Here is a 15,579-nt window from a genome sequence, read left to right on the forward strand (position 1 = left end):
ACTGGAACTGTGCAAGGCTAGTTCGTCCTCACATCTGACAGCCCAGATATTTTTACTTCTCAGTAATGGGAATATTTTTCTCTACATGATGGAGTGCCATCTATACAGACATGTTCTCTATCATACTGTACTGACTGAAATTAGCATTAAACACATTTTGATGAAATGAAAACTAGCATTAAACACATTTTGATGAACTAGCATGAAACACACTGATGATAACACTCATAAAACAAAGGTAACACAGCTTCGTAATTGCTGAAGAGAATACTAAACTTCCTAACCTTCACAGTTGTCCAGGAAGAAACCTGGTAATCAGACTGCCTAACTCAAAATCACATTGGATTTGGGAATAGGGAAAAGGACCCTTAATATCTAAGAAATTAATATTTTTCTGTTTTAGCTCCAGATTTTACTCTTAACATACAAGATATTCAAGCTGATAATTGACAACCTGACATTAAATTCATGCTGTTACGTCACATTAAAAGGGCTGAAGAGTGTTAAAATAGCTAAATAAAAGTCTTTATTTCATCATTTATCGAGTCCACATTCCAGGCCTGTACTTGTCTAGGCTTCTCAACATTCTATTCTGCAAATAAGTTTCTATGGTTTTGACCTAATATTTGGTGTTACCACACCTGCATTGCACAGCATATTTCTTAAATAATTAGAATATTATGTTGCCATAATACTGTACAAGAACAAGTAGGAACTGGAGTAATTACATAATTATGCCATGGCTTAGCAGCAGTAGACTACCACATAGGAACAAGGGATGACCCAGATCTGACAACCTCATTCTGAAAGCCCACTTGAGTAAAAATAAAAAATCTAGCCTTTCCTGGCAGAGGCAGACTACCCTCATGCAAAACAGATATCAACGAGAATAACCTAATAGAAAAATTAGGATCTACCTCATCCCTTGCCTCTCTCACAGCCAAAATGGGTCTGCTCAAGTACAGTAAGTACTATCAGCATCCTTACATGTTCTTATACTCCTACTCAAGATATTCAGATGTGCAGCAGCTTTAACTTTCAATCTGACGTTTACTGGGGAAAAAATGATTATGTTTTATGTCCCACCTAAGTTTATTTGCTCATTATCTAGGTCCATTTATTTCTTTTTTTCTTCTTTTTGTTCCTCTTTTTCTTAAGTTCTTTTTACCCTAAAAAGGGAATCACAGAATCACAAAGAGCTGACAGTTTTCTATGTGGTCAGATAGCTTAAAGCAGCCAGTTTCAATACCAAGCCTTTGCAAACATTCAAGGAATGTATTTATGAAAGAACAGTAAGGAAAACAGTTCTTTAATTTCCAAGTACTGTAATTACATCACTATTTTTGAAAGCAAGTATTATGAACATTTCTCTGGACATCTTATTCATGCTCAAAGTATTATGCTTTTGTTTATGACAGTATTGAGCTAATTAAAAGGAGAATGGTAGAAGCTTTAACTCCTTCAGTGGAACATGCCTTTGTGTCAAAGGTAATTTCATTCAAATTGTTATTCAAGGCAGACTTTAAAATTGAACAGAGAAGCGCTCATTATCAATGATGGAGCTACTAAGCCTTGCATAGAATCAAATTTTCAAGATAGTTATCTCCTAGCTGAATTTCCCTTAAATGTTTTGGGAAACCATCTATCTCTATTACAATTTGATATCCATTTCAATGAAATGGCTGTAAAAATCTGTAGGACAACAGGCTCATTGCTTTACTGCATTTTAAGTTTGTGTGTTGTCAGAGAGATTGCATTGCTGAGTCAGAGCACCATGAAATACTTTCAGTCAGTATTTCTCTTTGAAACAGAAGATGAATATGTGGAAACAGGATGAAATTTATTCACTGCAAAGCTCCACTGTTGCATGGCATTTCCATAACCTTTGCTGATGGTGTTTACTGTCCATTTTTTAGCTCAATTTTAGCAGAAACAACACAAATCAGTAATATTTTATTTTATGCTGAAGTACTGACAAGAAAACATGTTAAATATAACGATAGTAGCTTGCCTGGCACACTCTCCAAAATACCTGTAATGTAGATAGGCATTTCTTTCTTCAGTACAAATGGGTAAATCTCTGAAAGCAATTCCTTTGAGCAACACACATAATTTCCTTTCCCTCCTTCTGGAAAATACCTTTCCTTACTGGAGGAAAATAAACTCACTGCTTGGAAAACCAGTGAACAAATTCAAGAACATAAAATAGTGATGCTTCACATCTGTAACTCAAAGTGCCGAAAAACATGAACAAGTAGTAAATTGTTATTTCTGGGGCTGACCTGAAGAAATAACTAACGCTGGAGAATCGCAGTCTACATTCTGTAACAAACTCAGAACTAGCAAGAATTAAACCAACAAAACTCTGCAAATATTTGGCGTTTCTGCTTTGTTTTGCAACCCAAACTTCTTTACATTAGCTATCATCCAGACACAGAGTTATGCTGATATATGCTTTCCCCAAATGTCCTGGAGCAGCTGGAACGACAAATACAAATTAATCCACTGAAGATAAGTACCCAAGAAAATATTTGGAGTAAGCTAAGGGAATGAGGGCCAGAAAGCCTTTCCCTTAGCTGCAGGCTACTCCATAATTTTTTCTTTTGTAATTATTACAGCATAACAAGTGGTTCCATCATTATTCTAATAACAGATTCTGAAAAGATAAATCTTGGAGCAGATTTCTACACCTGCCAGTTGTGACCTTGGTTTTTGTAAGTCCTTTAAGTGAAAGAAATTTTAAGTAATTTGACAGCATGTTTCCAGTTCTTTTCTGAGATACAACAATGCTGTGCCAACAAGAAATATACAAATTTCTCTTCACAATAACTTTCAAGGACCCTTGCAGTCCCTTACTCAATGCTTACAAGAAGCAGCAGCATAGTGTTAACACACCATTTTTGGTTGCTTTATGTGTACATCAGTTTTTCAGTTAAGCAATTATTATTATACCGGGCTGCAATGCTTATGTTTAGCCTGTAAGCCATGGACTGTAAAATCAGCTCTAGAAGTAGTAATCCTCTGCAACATTTCAGGTTAAAATCCAACTCTGGAAAAGGCTTTCGTTTGTAAAAGAATCACCCCTTTTGTAATTGTTACCTAAAGGGACATCATGTATTTGCTCAATCTACAAATTCCTGCCCAAAGAACATTACATTTTCTCCTTTAAAATAGAAAAAAAAACCCAACCATCCTACTATTACTGACATATCTAGTAGTGCATAGACATTTACTGAGTAGTTGTGTGGCTATACTGCTAAATAGGAATTGAAAACTTCAAGAACCTTTTCACTTTTTAAAAATCTCGAATGATTTGGAGATAATTATCTTTCAAAGGAAGGCCGCTGCTGCACTCTTCTTAGAGTGCTAGGCTGAGAGCTGCTCAAAGCAACAGGTATTTATAACTCAATTATACAGGTTATAAAAGTTATAAAAATACAAAAAACTAACATTATCTTATAATTCTCAAGGGCTGTGGCAAAGGGAGTGAGAAGAACATGAAGACATGACCTCAGAATAAGTGAGACTGCACTTTGGCTCCTTTGGTTGCCACCCATCTGACTTGTACTGGAGAAAGAAATGCCAGTCTGTCTCTACTGGCACCAATAACATATAAAACAATGTATTATTGTACACTATTAGTACTGCAAAATTACTCAGATTGAATGAAGATCTTAAGGGATCTGAACTTTCTCATCTAACACAGTAAGTACTTGTTTGATTAGAAAGTGTTCTACTTCCTAACTGCCTTTTTTAAATACATCAAAAGATGTTAATAGCTGATGAATGCAATCATTTGCAATGTACCAAGCTGTGGGGAATATTAGGAAATTAGAATATTAGGAAAAACCTCTTCTCTGCAAGAGTGGTGAAGTACTGGAAAAGGTTGCCCAGGGAGGTGGTTGAGTCACCATCCCTGGAGGCATTTAAGGATAAGGAAGATGTAATACTTAGGGACATGGTCTAGCAAGCAACACTGGTGGTAGGTGGACTGTTGGACTAGATGATATTAGAGGTCTTTTCCAACCTTAATGACCCTGATTCTGTGACATAGCCTGAAAATGCATGGCTCAATAGTATACAGACTGCTACATCATTCTGTAATCCTCTCTCCGAAGCAAGGCACACAGAGGAGTGCACAGAATTAGCAGGCAGCTGGTGAGATGTGGCACTGACCAGCTACATCTCTGAAATCTGTAATCATAATTGAAAATCAAATGAAATAAATGCAGAACACACACAATGCTTTTAAATAGTGCATATTGTTAAGTTATCCCCATTTTTTTTCTGTATTGTAAAGCCCAGTGCTTAAACAAATACAGGGACCAGAAAAGTAGAGTACTCAAAATTACTCTGATTTCCATGTAAGCCCACAAAATTTCTAGCAGTGATTTCAATGGCACTGAGGCAGGACAACAGCTAAAACCTTGTAATCCAAGTTACTACTTTTGAAGCTGCATATGCACGTTGAAATCAATTTTATGGCAGTATCTACAGTTTGATGAGAAAAGCTCAATTTTTTTTTTTGGGGGGGGGGGGGGAGGGCGTTGAAACTGTGTACATAAGGCACAAGGGAAGATGCTCATCAACTCAAGTTTTACAATTTATCATTACAACTGTGCTTGCATTCATACCTGAAAATTCTCTATATTAGGAGTGTTACCCAAAATGGACAGAAACTCTTCAAATATGATCTTAAACTGCAGCCACCAGTGACATTAATGGTCTTTATCCATACTAAAGTAAGTATGAATGAGAGAAAATGCTACACGCACACAAGCATTCCTACAACCTCCAGCACCACTTGTGTGTATGCTTCCTCCTCCTCTCCGAGCCGTTTCTAAAGCTTTCAAAAACTATCTCTGGATTCCTACAAGTTTTCCAGCTAAGCTGAAAATATTATCCTAATTGCCTTTAAGCATCTGAAAACTAAAATTGCTATTATTAAACATCTTTTAGAGATTTTCAGGAGCGGCCCACAAATCTGCAGAATTTCATTAACTATAACTGAAAAGCAAAGCAGTACATGATATGACAAGTGGTGTTAAAAATATTATTTAATTAGACTATATTTCGATGGATTTCTTCAGCTCTTCCTTCTTTATCATCATCACCACATTCACATACTGTATTCCCAAGAAACACAGGGTTTAGATGCCATAGCTATAGCAAGGAAAGAACAAGGAACTGAAAATATTTCCTCAGTTAACTACAAGAAACACATAGCAAAAGAAAGGCCACATTATCATCCCCAGACAGACTCCTTCAAACTGTTTAAATAATATTTTCAGCAAGTAAATATATTTATAATGCAACTTGGCAGCAACATCAACTTCAGGAAGATGGTATTAAAATTGAATGGTATTATCAAACGTAACTTAGAGAACCTGTATCTGACTTTTCATGCAAAACATGTTTGTTTGTTTTTTTAATGTTTTCCTAAAAAATGTAAGATTAAGCAAAAATTAGGTCAGTTGTCAAAGAACTTACTGATCTCTGCAGATCTACTGGGTACTGGAGGAGGCTGTGTACCATTGCGAGTAGGTGTTGATGACTGAGGGGATATGGGAGAAAAGGGAACCATATCAAAGATGTCAGTGGAGGGCGATTTAGGTGTCACACAGCCTGCCTACAACAGGACAATAAATATTAGGGCAACGTTTCACATGAAAAAAAATAAAAATCACAACACTGATTTTTTTCAGCATGCAGATAAGAATTGCAGTTTTTAAAAAGATGAAAAAAAAAACGAAACATCAGCATGCACAAAACAGCTCCTGACACCAAGCAATTGGCATTTGCAGTTCAGAGTCTCAGACATGCTAAAACTCTCCAAATATATAAGCAGCATTGTCATTATTTTCAATAAATCTAGTACAACCAGACATGTATCACAGTCAAACCTGAAAAAGCTGGTAATTAACAGTTCTATACTCTCAAACTATGAATACAGATGTGTTCAACAAGACCCGGTTAAGAAAATATGGCAATAACGATGTACTACGCTCCTGAATGCACAGAACAAGAAGCTAAAATTAAAAGACACGATCCCAATTATTTCTTCTTCACTAATTCTCTTTCTTGTGCCATCAAAAATCCCACAGGGATGGAAATGTCACATGTATTTTTATGTAAGTAACAACCTGGACATACAATACATTGAATATTGGTATCAGAAATTAAACTCTTATCTTTCATTGTGAAACAGAAGAGAAGTCATTCATAAAACACAAAACTTTGATAGGCTTCTAAAAAAAATACTAGATAAGCAAATAAACCCTAAATACAACAACCGCGATCACTCTACAGCCTTATTTAACTTCCAATCACCCATTCCTCCTGCCATCAGTCCATTAATTGAGGGCTTTTCAATTGACATTAATTGACACTAATACAGGTGATGAAATAGTTTAGAATTCTGATTGACAAGCTGAAGGCAAAATACATATGCAAAATGATAATGATAATTTCATTAATTAGACAACACAAAATAAAAGCCTTCTACATATGAGAAAGGCTGTGCTGTCGGGCAGAGGGAAAGTTTGCTACTTTAAAATAAGATTCAGTTTGACTAGAATATTCACATAAAAATTTATAATTACAGTTTTAATTAGTCAGACAGACTCCTTTATTGAAAAAAACATGAATATCACAATGTGGCAACAAGATTTATCTTACACAATGCTGAGAGTTTCAGGGCCCTAAAACTCAATTTGCTATGCTTTTTTTAGTGTCTCTGCTGCAGTAATTGAAGTTGTCACTCATAACACACAACAAATCTCTAAGGCAAACCCTTGGGAAGCCTCAAACTGCCTCTCCTCCTCTCCAGAGGCTGCACTGGCTGCAGATAGGGAAAGCACTTTGACCCATGATCTTTCACTCTGTACACTGCTTAAAAATGAAAGTCTACTTCTAAGTCCAACATTACCTATTAGGTGTTTTGAGTTTATACTTTTAAATTTGGATTTGGAAAGATCTGAAACACTTCAATACTTCATAAAAAACAAGGATATTTCTACCTAGATGTACTGAAATGACAAGCATAAAAGCAAGCCACATGTCACATGCTGCTTTTTTCCTATTAAAAAAAAAAAAAAAAACAAAAAAAAAAATGCTAGAATTCTTTCCATCTTGGCATTCCCTCACAAGATCAGAGCTGAACTTCATAAAATAACTAATTTGCAAGATTTTTATATATGCAGAACTCCTCCTGACCTCAGTATGAGCTTGCTCAGCAGTTTCAATGATTGTTGTGGAAAAGGTATCAGTGAATATCCATTAGACACAAATGGCTCTTACTGCTTTTACGGACCTTGCATTAACCTTCTGGTGCTTTCATGCAATGTCAGAGATTCAGTAAAATGTTGGAGGAGATTGTCCAATGCCATCTGCTGCCACTAAGAGCAGGGCAGTGCGCGTACTTGACTCATCATAAACATACTAAGACATCCCATTCTTCACAGAAACAAAACTATGCCTGACTGTAGATAGGTTTCGCCTGCATCAGTGAGGCAGGATCAGCTTCAGTATGTAAGTACATGGCATGTATGTTAATCTACACTGCCCATTAATGTTGGTGAATCATCCCAGAATGATTCAGAGATTGTAAATGCTGGTGTAGATTCTCCTTAAGTGTTTATGGATACGTAAATGCTACAATAAATAAGCAGCATTTATGTTTAGTCATAAGTCTTAGCATGAAAGCAAAAACCAGACTTTACAATGACATTTTCCTCTTATGTTACTTAGTTGAAGTTGCTAGACATTTTGATACTACTCCATTTCTTCAAAACTAAAATTCCATTATTTAAATAAATGCATATTTTAAATGCTTATGAACACAAGAAGAACTTGTATTTTGTGAACACATGCAGAAAGCCATGGTTTGCCAAATACAGCCAGATGTTATTAGCAAATGGAAGAAATGTTGAGTATTTAGCACATTGCCATGAGAAAGCAGACACTATGCTTCGTTCAAATTTTAAAATAATTTCAAGCTTTCATTTTGCACAGTTTTTATAAAGTATACTAAAATGTATTGAACAGCTGATTTCTTTTCCAATAATTTATGAAGGAAAAACGTTCAGACTGGATCTTTAGAATTGCTTGGTTTGAATAGTTATCCTTCACGTAATGATTTTAACAAAGGACTGATAGATGAGAGATTCATTAATAGACTAAATTAAAAATGTTGCTAAAATAAGAACTTGTATTTTAGGAGTCTAAGAAAAAAAAGCTACATAAAAAATAGAGCAAGTCTTTCCAAATTCCGTATTTTAAGAGAATTCCAAGAGAATCAAAGATAAATTTGATCTGTCCTTGCATCACTGTACAAAATGTGAAATTTTAACATGTTAATACACAGCTGAGAAAGAACAGGAAAGTCAAAAAAGAGAAAGCTTTTGCACAGCAGCATTACACGAGGTCTTGGACAACTGTATTCACTGGATGGCTTTGGAAGACCACTTTTTGAAGGTGGTGGTATTAACAATCCAGCTGGTAGTCTAGAGTCAGGAGAACTCCTAGGAGTAAGCGTAATGGAAGAGATATCTAAACAAGGAGGTGGTGAATCCTCATTGTTACACCAGAAAAAAGTAGAGGGTCTTTGAAACATATGTTCATCATTATCACACTTTATGTGCAGCAGCTGAAAAGGAATCACAGAAAGAGAAAACATTCTGAGGAACTGAATGAGGCATCAGGGAAAGAAGAATAAAAAGTCATTTCATACTTCAAAAAAGATTGTCTGCAACTTGTCAGTACTCTAGTGACAGGATACAAAACCAAATAATACTTCAAAAGCAAATCTACACAGTGCTGCAACAAGAGGTAGCCCAGCATTAATTGCAGTGAAGAAGACTTGCACCTCAATAATCACATCAAAATAAAACGATGACAGGGATCTTTCAGAAGCGGACATTTCAGGTGCGCTGCCAAAAGTCCAAATACACAAACTTTATCTCACATCTGCACATTTGTACAAGCAGTTAAGCATATATCATGGAGAGTAAAGTTGCTATAGTGATTATGGCACAGGCCAGAGTTTTTTTGCTCCACACCAGGAAACACCTATTTATATCTCACAGATATTTACAGAAAAAGAAATATTTACATTTTCCTACAGTAGAAACTAACAGCACATACATTCTAAGGCTTACATTAACATCAGACTTTCTTTCATTTCCTTAACTGTAGAACTTGAGAGCAAACATTTACAGACAGTAATCTCCTTCTGCTCTTTTGTGTGCACATGAGTAGTTCAACGTAGAAAACAGTATTTTCAGTAGGTATCTCAAAAGCAGCAAATGAATTCTTATTACTGTACAACAGCAGCACAGACCCAGAACAAAACAAAACTTCACTGCTGGGGAAATAAAAATGTTGAGGTGTGTAGCATTCTTTGAATCTCTGAAATCTCACAGAACAGCTCAAATAACAGTCATAAGCACTGCAACAGCTGGTAAGAGCATCCACCTAAGCTGACAAAATGCTAATTGCATGGTTCTGGTCTGAATTAGACAGACGAGCTTGAATCAGTCTGCCTCACACGATCAGAGTCTATTTACTTCTACCTTCCAGCAAGATTCTTTGCATTTTGAAAGGGAAGCTGAGGGTTTTGTCCACCTTGATTCAATAAGTAATTTTTTTGCCTAAAGATGTCTGCAAATCATAAAAGGTTACCAAAAATTTGGATCTTGTCCAGGTGAAACACAGAGCCTTTATGACTGGGTTTGGAAATAAAAGGCAAAGAGTAATGTTTTCAAATACTTGGTTTAAGAAACATGCCCAACCAACCCTTTTAGGGGACCAAACAGCAACTTCTGCAAGTATATCAAATGAAATAGCAATAAAATGCAGATAGGATGCAAAACTATAAGGATGAACTGAATACAGATAGTGTAAAATTGAAAGATCAGAAAACAAAGAAAGCAAGAACACAAGCACCTTCCCCCTTGGCACTCTTAATGGAAAAGACGAATCAAGTGATATGCCTAAACACATTCCAGAACTGTTTTCTGAATTCTGCAGTTCCAACTTCTATTTTGGTTTTGCTTCCTTTTTGTACTTCATACATACATTAAAGCTTTTGAAGAGGCTAAGAGGCACCCTATGCTTCTAGGTCACTACTTAACATTAAAATGGGCAAGTCCATAAATATCTAACAAAGAGGAAAAAAAGGTGAAGCTTTGGCAACAATGCCAGAGTAAGAAGCACTTACTCTTAGAGTAAGAGTAGTCATGTAGATATTACAGGCCTATTTTCCTGAATATTCCTTTTTTTTCCCTATCTGAAGTCAGAGTCACGCAGTTGTCATAACTTCCTTCTTTGCTTAGCCATGTTGCTAAAGAAAACCTTCAAGGTACCCAAGACAAGCTTCAGCCACGATGAAAATACATGAATAATTTCGTATCAGACCAGTGTTGAGTGATGCTCCTCACAGATCGCTGCTAGGACTGTTGTTATTCAACATCTTTGTAGGTGACATGGGCAGTGAATCAAGTGCACCTTCAGCAAGTTTGCAGACAACACCAATCTGAGGGTGCAGTTGACATACTAGAGGGATGCTACCCAGAGGAACCTGCACAGGCTTGAGAAGTCACACTATTCCAATCTTATGAAGTTCAACAAAGCCAAATGTAAGATATTGCATCTGGGCTGGGGCAATCTCAAGCACAGGTACAGGTTGGGCAGCAAATAGGTTGGGAGAAGCCCTAGGGAGAAGGATTTGGGGGTGTTGGTTGATGGAAGATTCAACATGAGCCGACAATGCGCACTTGCAGTCCTGAAGGTTAACTATCCTGGATTGCATCAAGATAAGTGTGACCAGAAGCTTGAGTGAGGTGATTCTGCCCCTCTATTCTGCTTTCGTGGGACCCCACCTGGAGTAGTGCATCTGGTTTTGGGGCTCCCAACACAACGACATGGAGCTGTGGGAGCAGAGGAGGGCCATGAAGATAATCAGAGGTCTAGAGCACCTCCTACTGGGACACGATGAAAGAGCTGGGACTTTTCAGCAGGGGGGAGAGAAGACTTTGAGGAAACCTTACAGTGGCCTTCCAGTGCCTGAAGGGGGCCTACCAGAAAGCTGGAGAGGGACTTTTTATAAGTGCACGTAGAGACGGGAAAAGGGGAAATGGTTTTACACTGGAAGAGGGTAGATTTCAGCTAGATATTAAGAAGAAATTCTTGACTGTGAGGGCAATGAGACACTGGAATAGTTTTCCCCCTTCTTAGAAGTGTTCAAGGCCAGGCTGGATGGGGCTGTGAGCAACCTGGTCTAGAGGGAGGTATCCCTGCCTATAGCAAGGGGGTTGGAATTAGATGATCCCAAAGATCCCTTTCAACTGAAACCCTTCTATAATTCTATGGTCTCTTCAGAGGTTTCTTAGTGGCCTAGTGGGGTTTGCTATTCATTCTGTTATAAAAGCTGGAGGTGCTCACTGCATGCAGCTGCTAAGCCACATGAAGGCTGTGCGTAAGCTAGCAGCTAACCCATGCTGCCCTCCTAATACCACCAACAGTATAATGAGCAAAAGAAAAAGACATCATGAAATAGCGCTTCCAGGGAAGCACTGATCTTTGGAAGTTGGATTTATACGTAGGAGCAGTATCCAAATACTAACGACATAAACTCAAGCAGCCTCATCATAGGCAAATAGCAAAATGAAAATCAGATCATCCTCGTATAATCAAATCCAAATGCAAGAAAGACCTGTGATTAATGTATTGCCAAACCACTAAAAGAGATGAAAAGTAAACAGCACAGATACATGAGTAATGGAAATTTCAGCTGTCCATGCAAGGGAGAGAGAAAGAAAAAAACCACATCCATCCCATACCAACATTTCTCATGATCTATGTAAGTGCAGCTATAAAGGAAACCATCCTAAGGAAACCATACTTTATAGGACATTATGCCCTTCACTCATTCATTCAGGAAATTACAAAAAGTGACCCTACCTATTGAATAGCACAAATATGTTCATATTTTAGTGACTGACTTTTTCAAGTTCTAGCAAGACCAACATACTTAAAAACAACAACCCCAAAGAAAACCAGAAAAAAAAAGCTAAGCAATTTATTATTTACTGACAAACTTCAATCTAAATAGTTAAAACAGATAAAAAGAAAGCATGAAGAAGACTGACAGTTTCATGTTCAATTTTAACAATAAATGCTACTCTTAATTTTTGCTATACAATCTCGTTTTCCCCTTTTTTCGTTTCCAACTATGTTCTCACTGCTTTTAATGGCTTCTTTAATGGTTCAGAAAATTTTTTCCCATACCATTTATGAACAGATAAAAAAGAGAACTAAATTAAGTTGATGTTACTTTGACAATTTATCTAGATTTACAGCAACCAAAGAAACATTTTAGTAGCGACACTGTCTATCAAGAAATAAAAGACTTTTGGTAGATGTATCCTTCAGAAGCAGAAACATACTGCTGTCAGTACATTGCACCTTTGCAAACATTACACAAATACAAAAGGGTACATAATTGCATTTTTCATGTACATAATTTGTACCCATTTCAGCCTGCCATTAGTTAAATTAAGTCCTCAAATAAACCCTTACACATCCTTCAAAAGATCAGTGGTAGGAGGAATAATCAGGAAAGCAGCTTTAGACTGTTTCCCTTTGTACTTCACAAAACACAAGCCTATAGTTTGACCAATAGAAATAAAAAGTCTTCTTTTTAAAGGTTATTTTGGTTATTCTTTACAATTTTTATGAGTGGATTTTTCAAGGGAGAGATCAAGGGCTCACACAAACACCCTAACAACCATTCACTATCATCATGTAAAAAAAAAGAATGCATTCACAATATGTAATCATGAATGCTTCAGCTAGTAAAATACTATCTTCCAAAATACTTCTAACTCTGTACCTCATGTGAAGCTGTAGCTTGTAAGTCACTATTTGCATTTTTCCTCTCTGGCATTTTCTTTTTGGATGTTCTAATATCAGGGAAGTCAATGAAATAAAACATTAAGAGTAGGACTTGAAGTTTCTAATGGTATTTTCCATTGACTTCATTTTCTTTTATCAAGGGACAAGATTTAGTGGGACATACTGGTGACAGGTGGGCAATAAGAACGGGTGATCTTGGAGGTCTTTTCCAACCTTGGAGATCCTATGATTAATTAAAAATTAACAGGAGGACTAATATGTGTAAAATCATTACAGAAATCAAAACTGATCAACTTCAAGAGGAAGAAGCAGGATTGAAGAAATGCTAGATTGGGTTGCACACAAACACTCCCATGCTCTTCAAGTGACTGCCAAGAGGAAAAGACATTCTGTTTAACAAACCACGGCAGTGTCATCACTTGGTGTCCATGAGAAAACAGGCTTCACTGTTTAATAAATATTATACATCACAAGAATGAGCACGTCACGTTCATAACATACAGCATGGATACTATCTGCAGACAAGCAAATTTTCCCACCTGTTCAACTGCAAATGTTTATAAATCGACTCACATGAAGTATGATCCCCTGTGATGAATATCCTGCTTCGTTTATGCATAAAAATATTTCCACATTTAACAAAATACTGTACTGTCAGGAGATGTTAAAATTTTACTTTGACCAAGTGATCACAAGACAGAGCTGTTATGTTTCTTTTTTAACTTTGGAGAAATTTTGCAGCATTACTGCAGGCATTTTAAAAAACATGATACTTAAATGTTTAAATTTAAGCTCAGAAAATATCCCACCTATTCTCTGCTAATTGCATTTTATAAAAGGAATTGATCTTTTTCTTCTCTGAAATTAAATAGAGAAAAGAAAGCTGCTGCTTTCCTCTAATAGGACTGGAGTTTTACAGAGTTTCTCTTCAAACGATGGTTGATATGAAAGTATATAAAATTCATTTCTAAAAATAACAGACAGTGAATAATCTTATGAAAAGTTTGTAGTCTACTTGCAAACAAACTTGCTGCTCAAATAGTAAGAGATGAAATAATTAACACCAAACTACACCCACTGCTCTTCCAGGCACCTTTATCACAAACGGTCTTGAAAATATGCATGATTCCTCTTCTCAGCACTGAATAGTCTCTTCACAGCCTCATTATTCTGTTCCTTTATTTATTTTCAACCTTTTGTGTTTATACATACTTACTTTTCTGCTAGCACAATTAACAGCTTTGATACATACTGGATACAAAATAGTTTGGAGGAAACAAACTTGAACCACGTCTCTTGATCAGAACCAGAAGTTAATAGTGTTTGATGGTTAGGACTATGCTCCTACATGTGATTTAAGAAGGACATTCCCCTACAATTGTCTTTTTTTTTTAATTGCCATCTACACAACCCATTGAAAAATCACTTAGGTTGGAACATCAACTAACATGAACTCCTGCTCAAGCAGGACTTGAACTGAATTTGTGGAGGGCCACGTTCAGCAAAGTGCTGGATAATTCCAGGAGCAGAGATACCTCAGCCTTTCTGGGCAACCTCTTCCAATATTTATCCAAACCATTCACCTCAGACTACTCTGTGGCAAACATCAATGCCTCTTTAATATAAACAGGTTGCTAGATTGCTCTTTGTGTAATTCTAATCATGATAAACATATTTGTAAATTGATTATTATTAGTAGTAATTATGAATAATTAAAATATCGATTTGTTAAATCGTAAATGCAATTCAGCAACATGCATATCACAGAACCAAGAGTAGTTCACAAAAAACACTATCTAGAGTTTACAAATGACTGTTCCATTTTAGATCTTTAATGAGGAATGCAATGCCACTGTCTTAAAAGGCAAACAAGTGTGCACTCCAGGATACTATGATCGTTATTATTATTTTTTTAATTTGCTAAATGCAATTACCAAATTCCTTAATTTAAATGAAAGAAAGCTATATCTGTCATAAAAGACTTAAGTGTATATTTAATAGAATTTATGAAAGATTTTTGAATTGAATTAGATTATTTATATTCACAAATAAATGAAACTAGCTGTCATTCAAATTAAAATTATAATTTACCACATTCGTTTTTAAATCTAGCATTTGGGAAATGTTTACTGAATGCTTCATAAGTGAAAAGACATCCATTATTAACAATTTTCACTGTGAGAGTTACACAATATTAATAATTTATGATGCTCTCCCCACTAAGCATACTTTTGTAAAATGAAATAACATTAATGTTTCCTCATGAAAACAAACATCTCATCAATATCAAAAGAGCATATAGACTCAACAGAAGAAATGCTGTCACTGCTATCAATACATTTTTATACTGCCCAGACTTCTGGAAGTGAAATGGTGTGCATGTGGGGCAGGAACAAGGTGGCCCAAAGGACACAGCTTAAAAGCAGCTCCACTTTTTTTCTAAGACTTGAGTATAATTCCATTTAGTAGTTCTATTTACTTATTTCTACAGTTATCTAATGATGAATAGACTGAATAGGCCTGTAAGAATAGGAGTAGTCTAGACACGAGCAATGACAGTCAGTCATTACAAACAGTACTATCTTTAATAAGAATAGAAGAAAACACTAAAAGATTTGAGTGATGAGGAACCCTCATATGATTCTTTCTACCTGCCCATCTGTG

The 15,579-nt window shown here is 36.2% G+C and overlaps 1 protein-coding gene across 6 annotated transcripts in view; it reads right to left on the reverse strand.

The window, feature by feature from the left end:
- GULP1 (GULP PTB domain containing engulfment adaptor 1) overlaps positions 1 to 15,579 on the reverse strand; it is a 147,073-nt gene that overhangs the window by 13,044 nt on the left and 118,450 nt on the right. For 5 of the 6 annotated variants that reach the window (XM_042874840.1, XM_042874834.1, XM_042874836.1 and 2 more), the window contains 2 exons: positions 8,420 to 8,647; positions 5,491 to 5,629 (listed from right to left, as the gene is read on the reverse strand). In XM_042874840.1, the coding sequence (XP_042730774.1) occupies positions 5,491 to 5,629; positions 8,420 to 8,647 (367 nt within the window). The remainder of the gene's footprint in view (positions 1 to 5,490; positions 5,630 to 8,419; positions 8,648 to 15,579) is intronic. The other variant, XM_042874839.1, reaches the window with a different exon arrangement.

Source organism: Lagopus leucura, unplaced genomic scaffold (genome assembly GCF_019238085.1).
Source record: "Lagopus leucura isolate 7727_CA_CO unplaced genomic scaffold, USGS_WTPT01 Super-Scaffold_100012, whole genome shotgun sequence".
NCBI classification, from domain to species: Eukaryota; Metazoa; Chordata; class Aves; order Galliformes; family Phasianidae; genus Lagopus; species Lagopus leucura.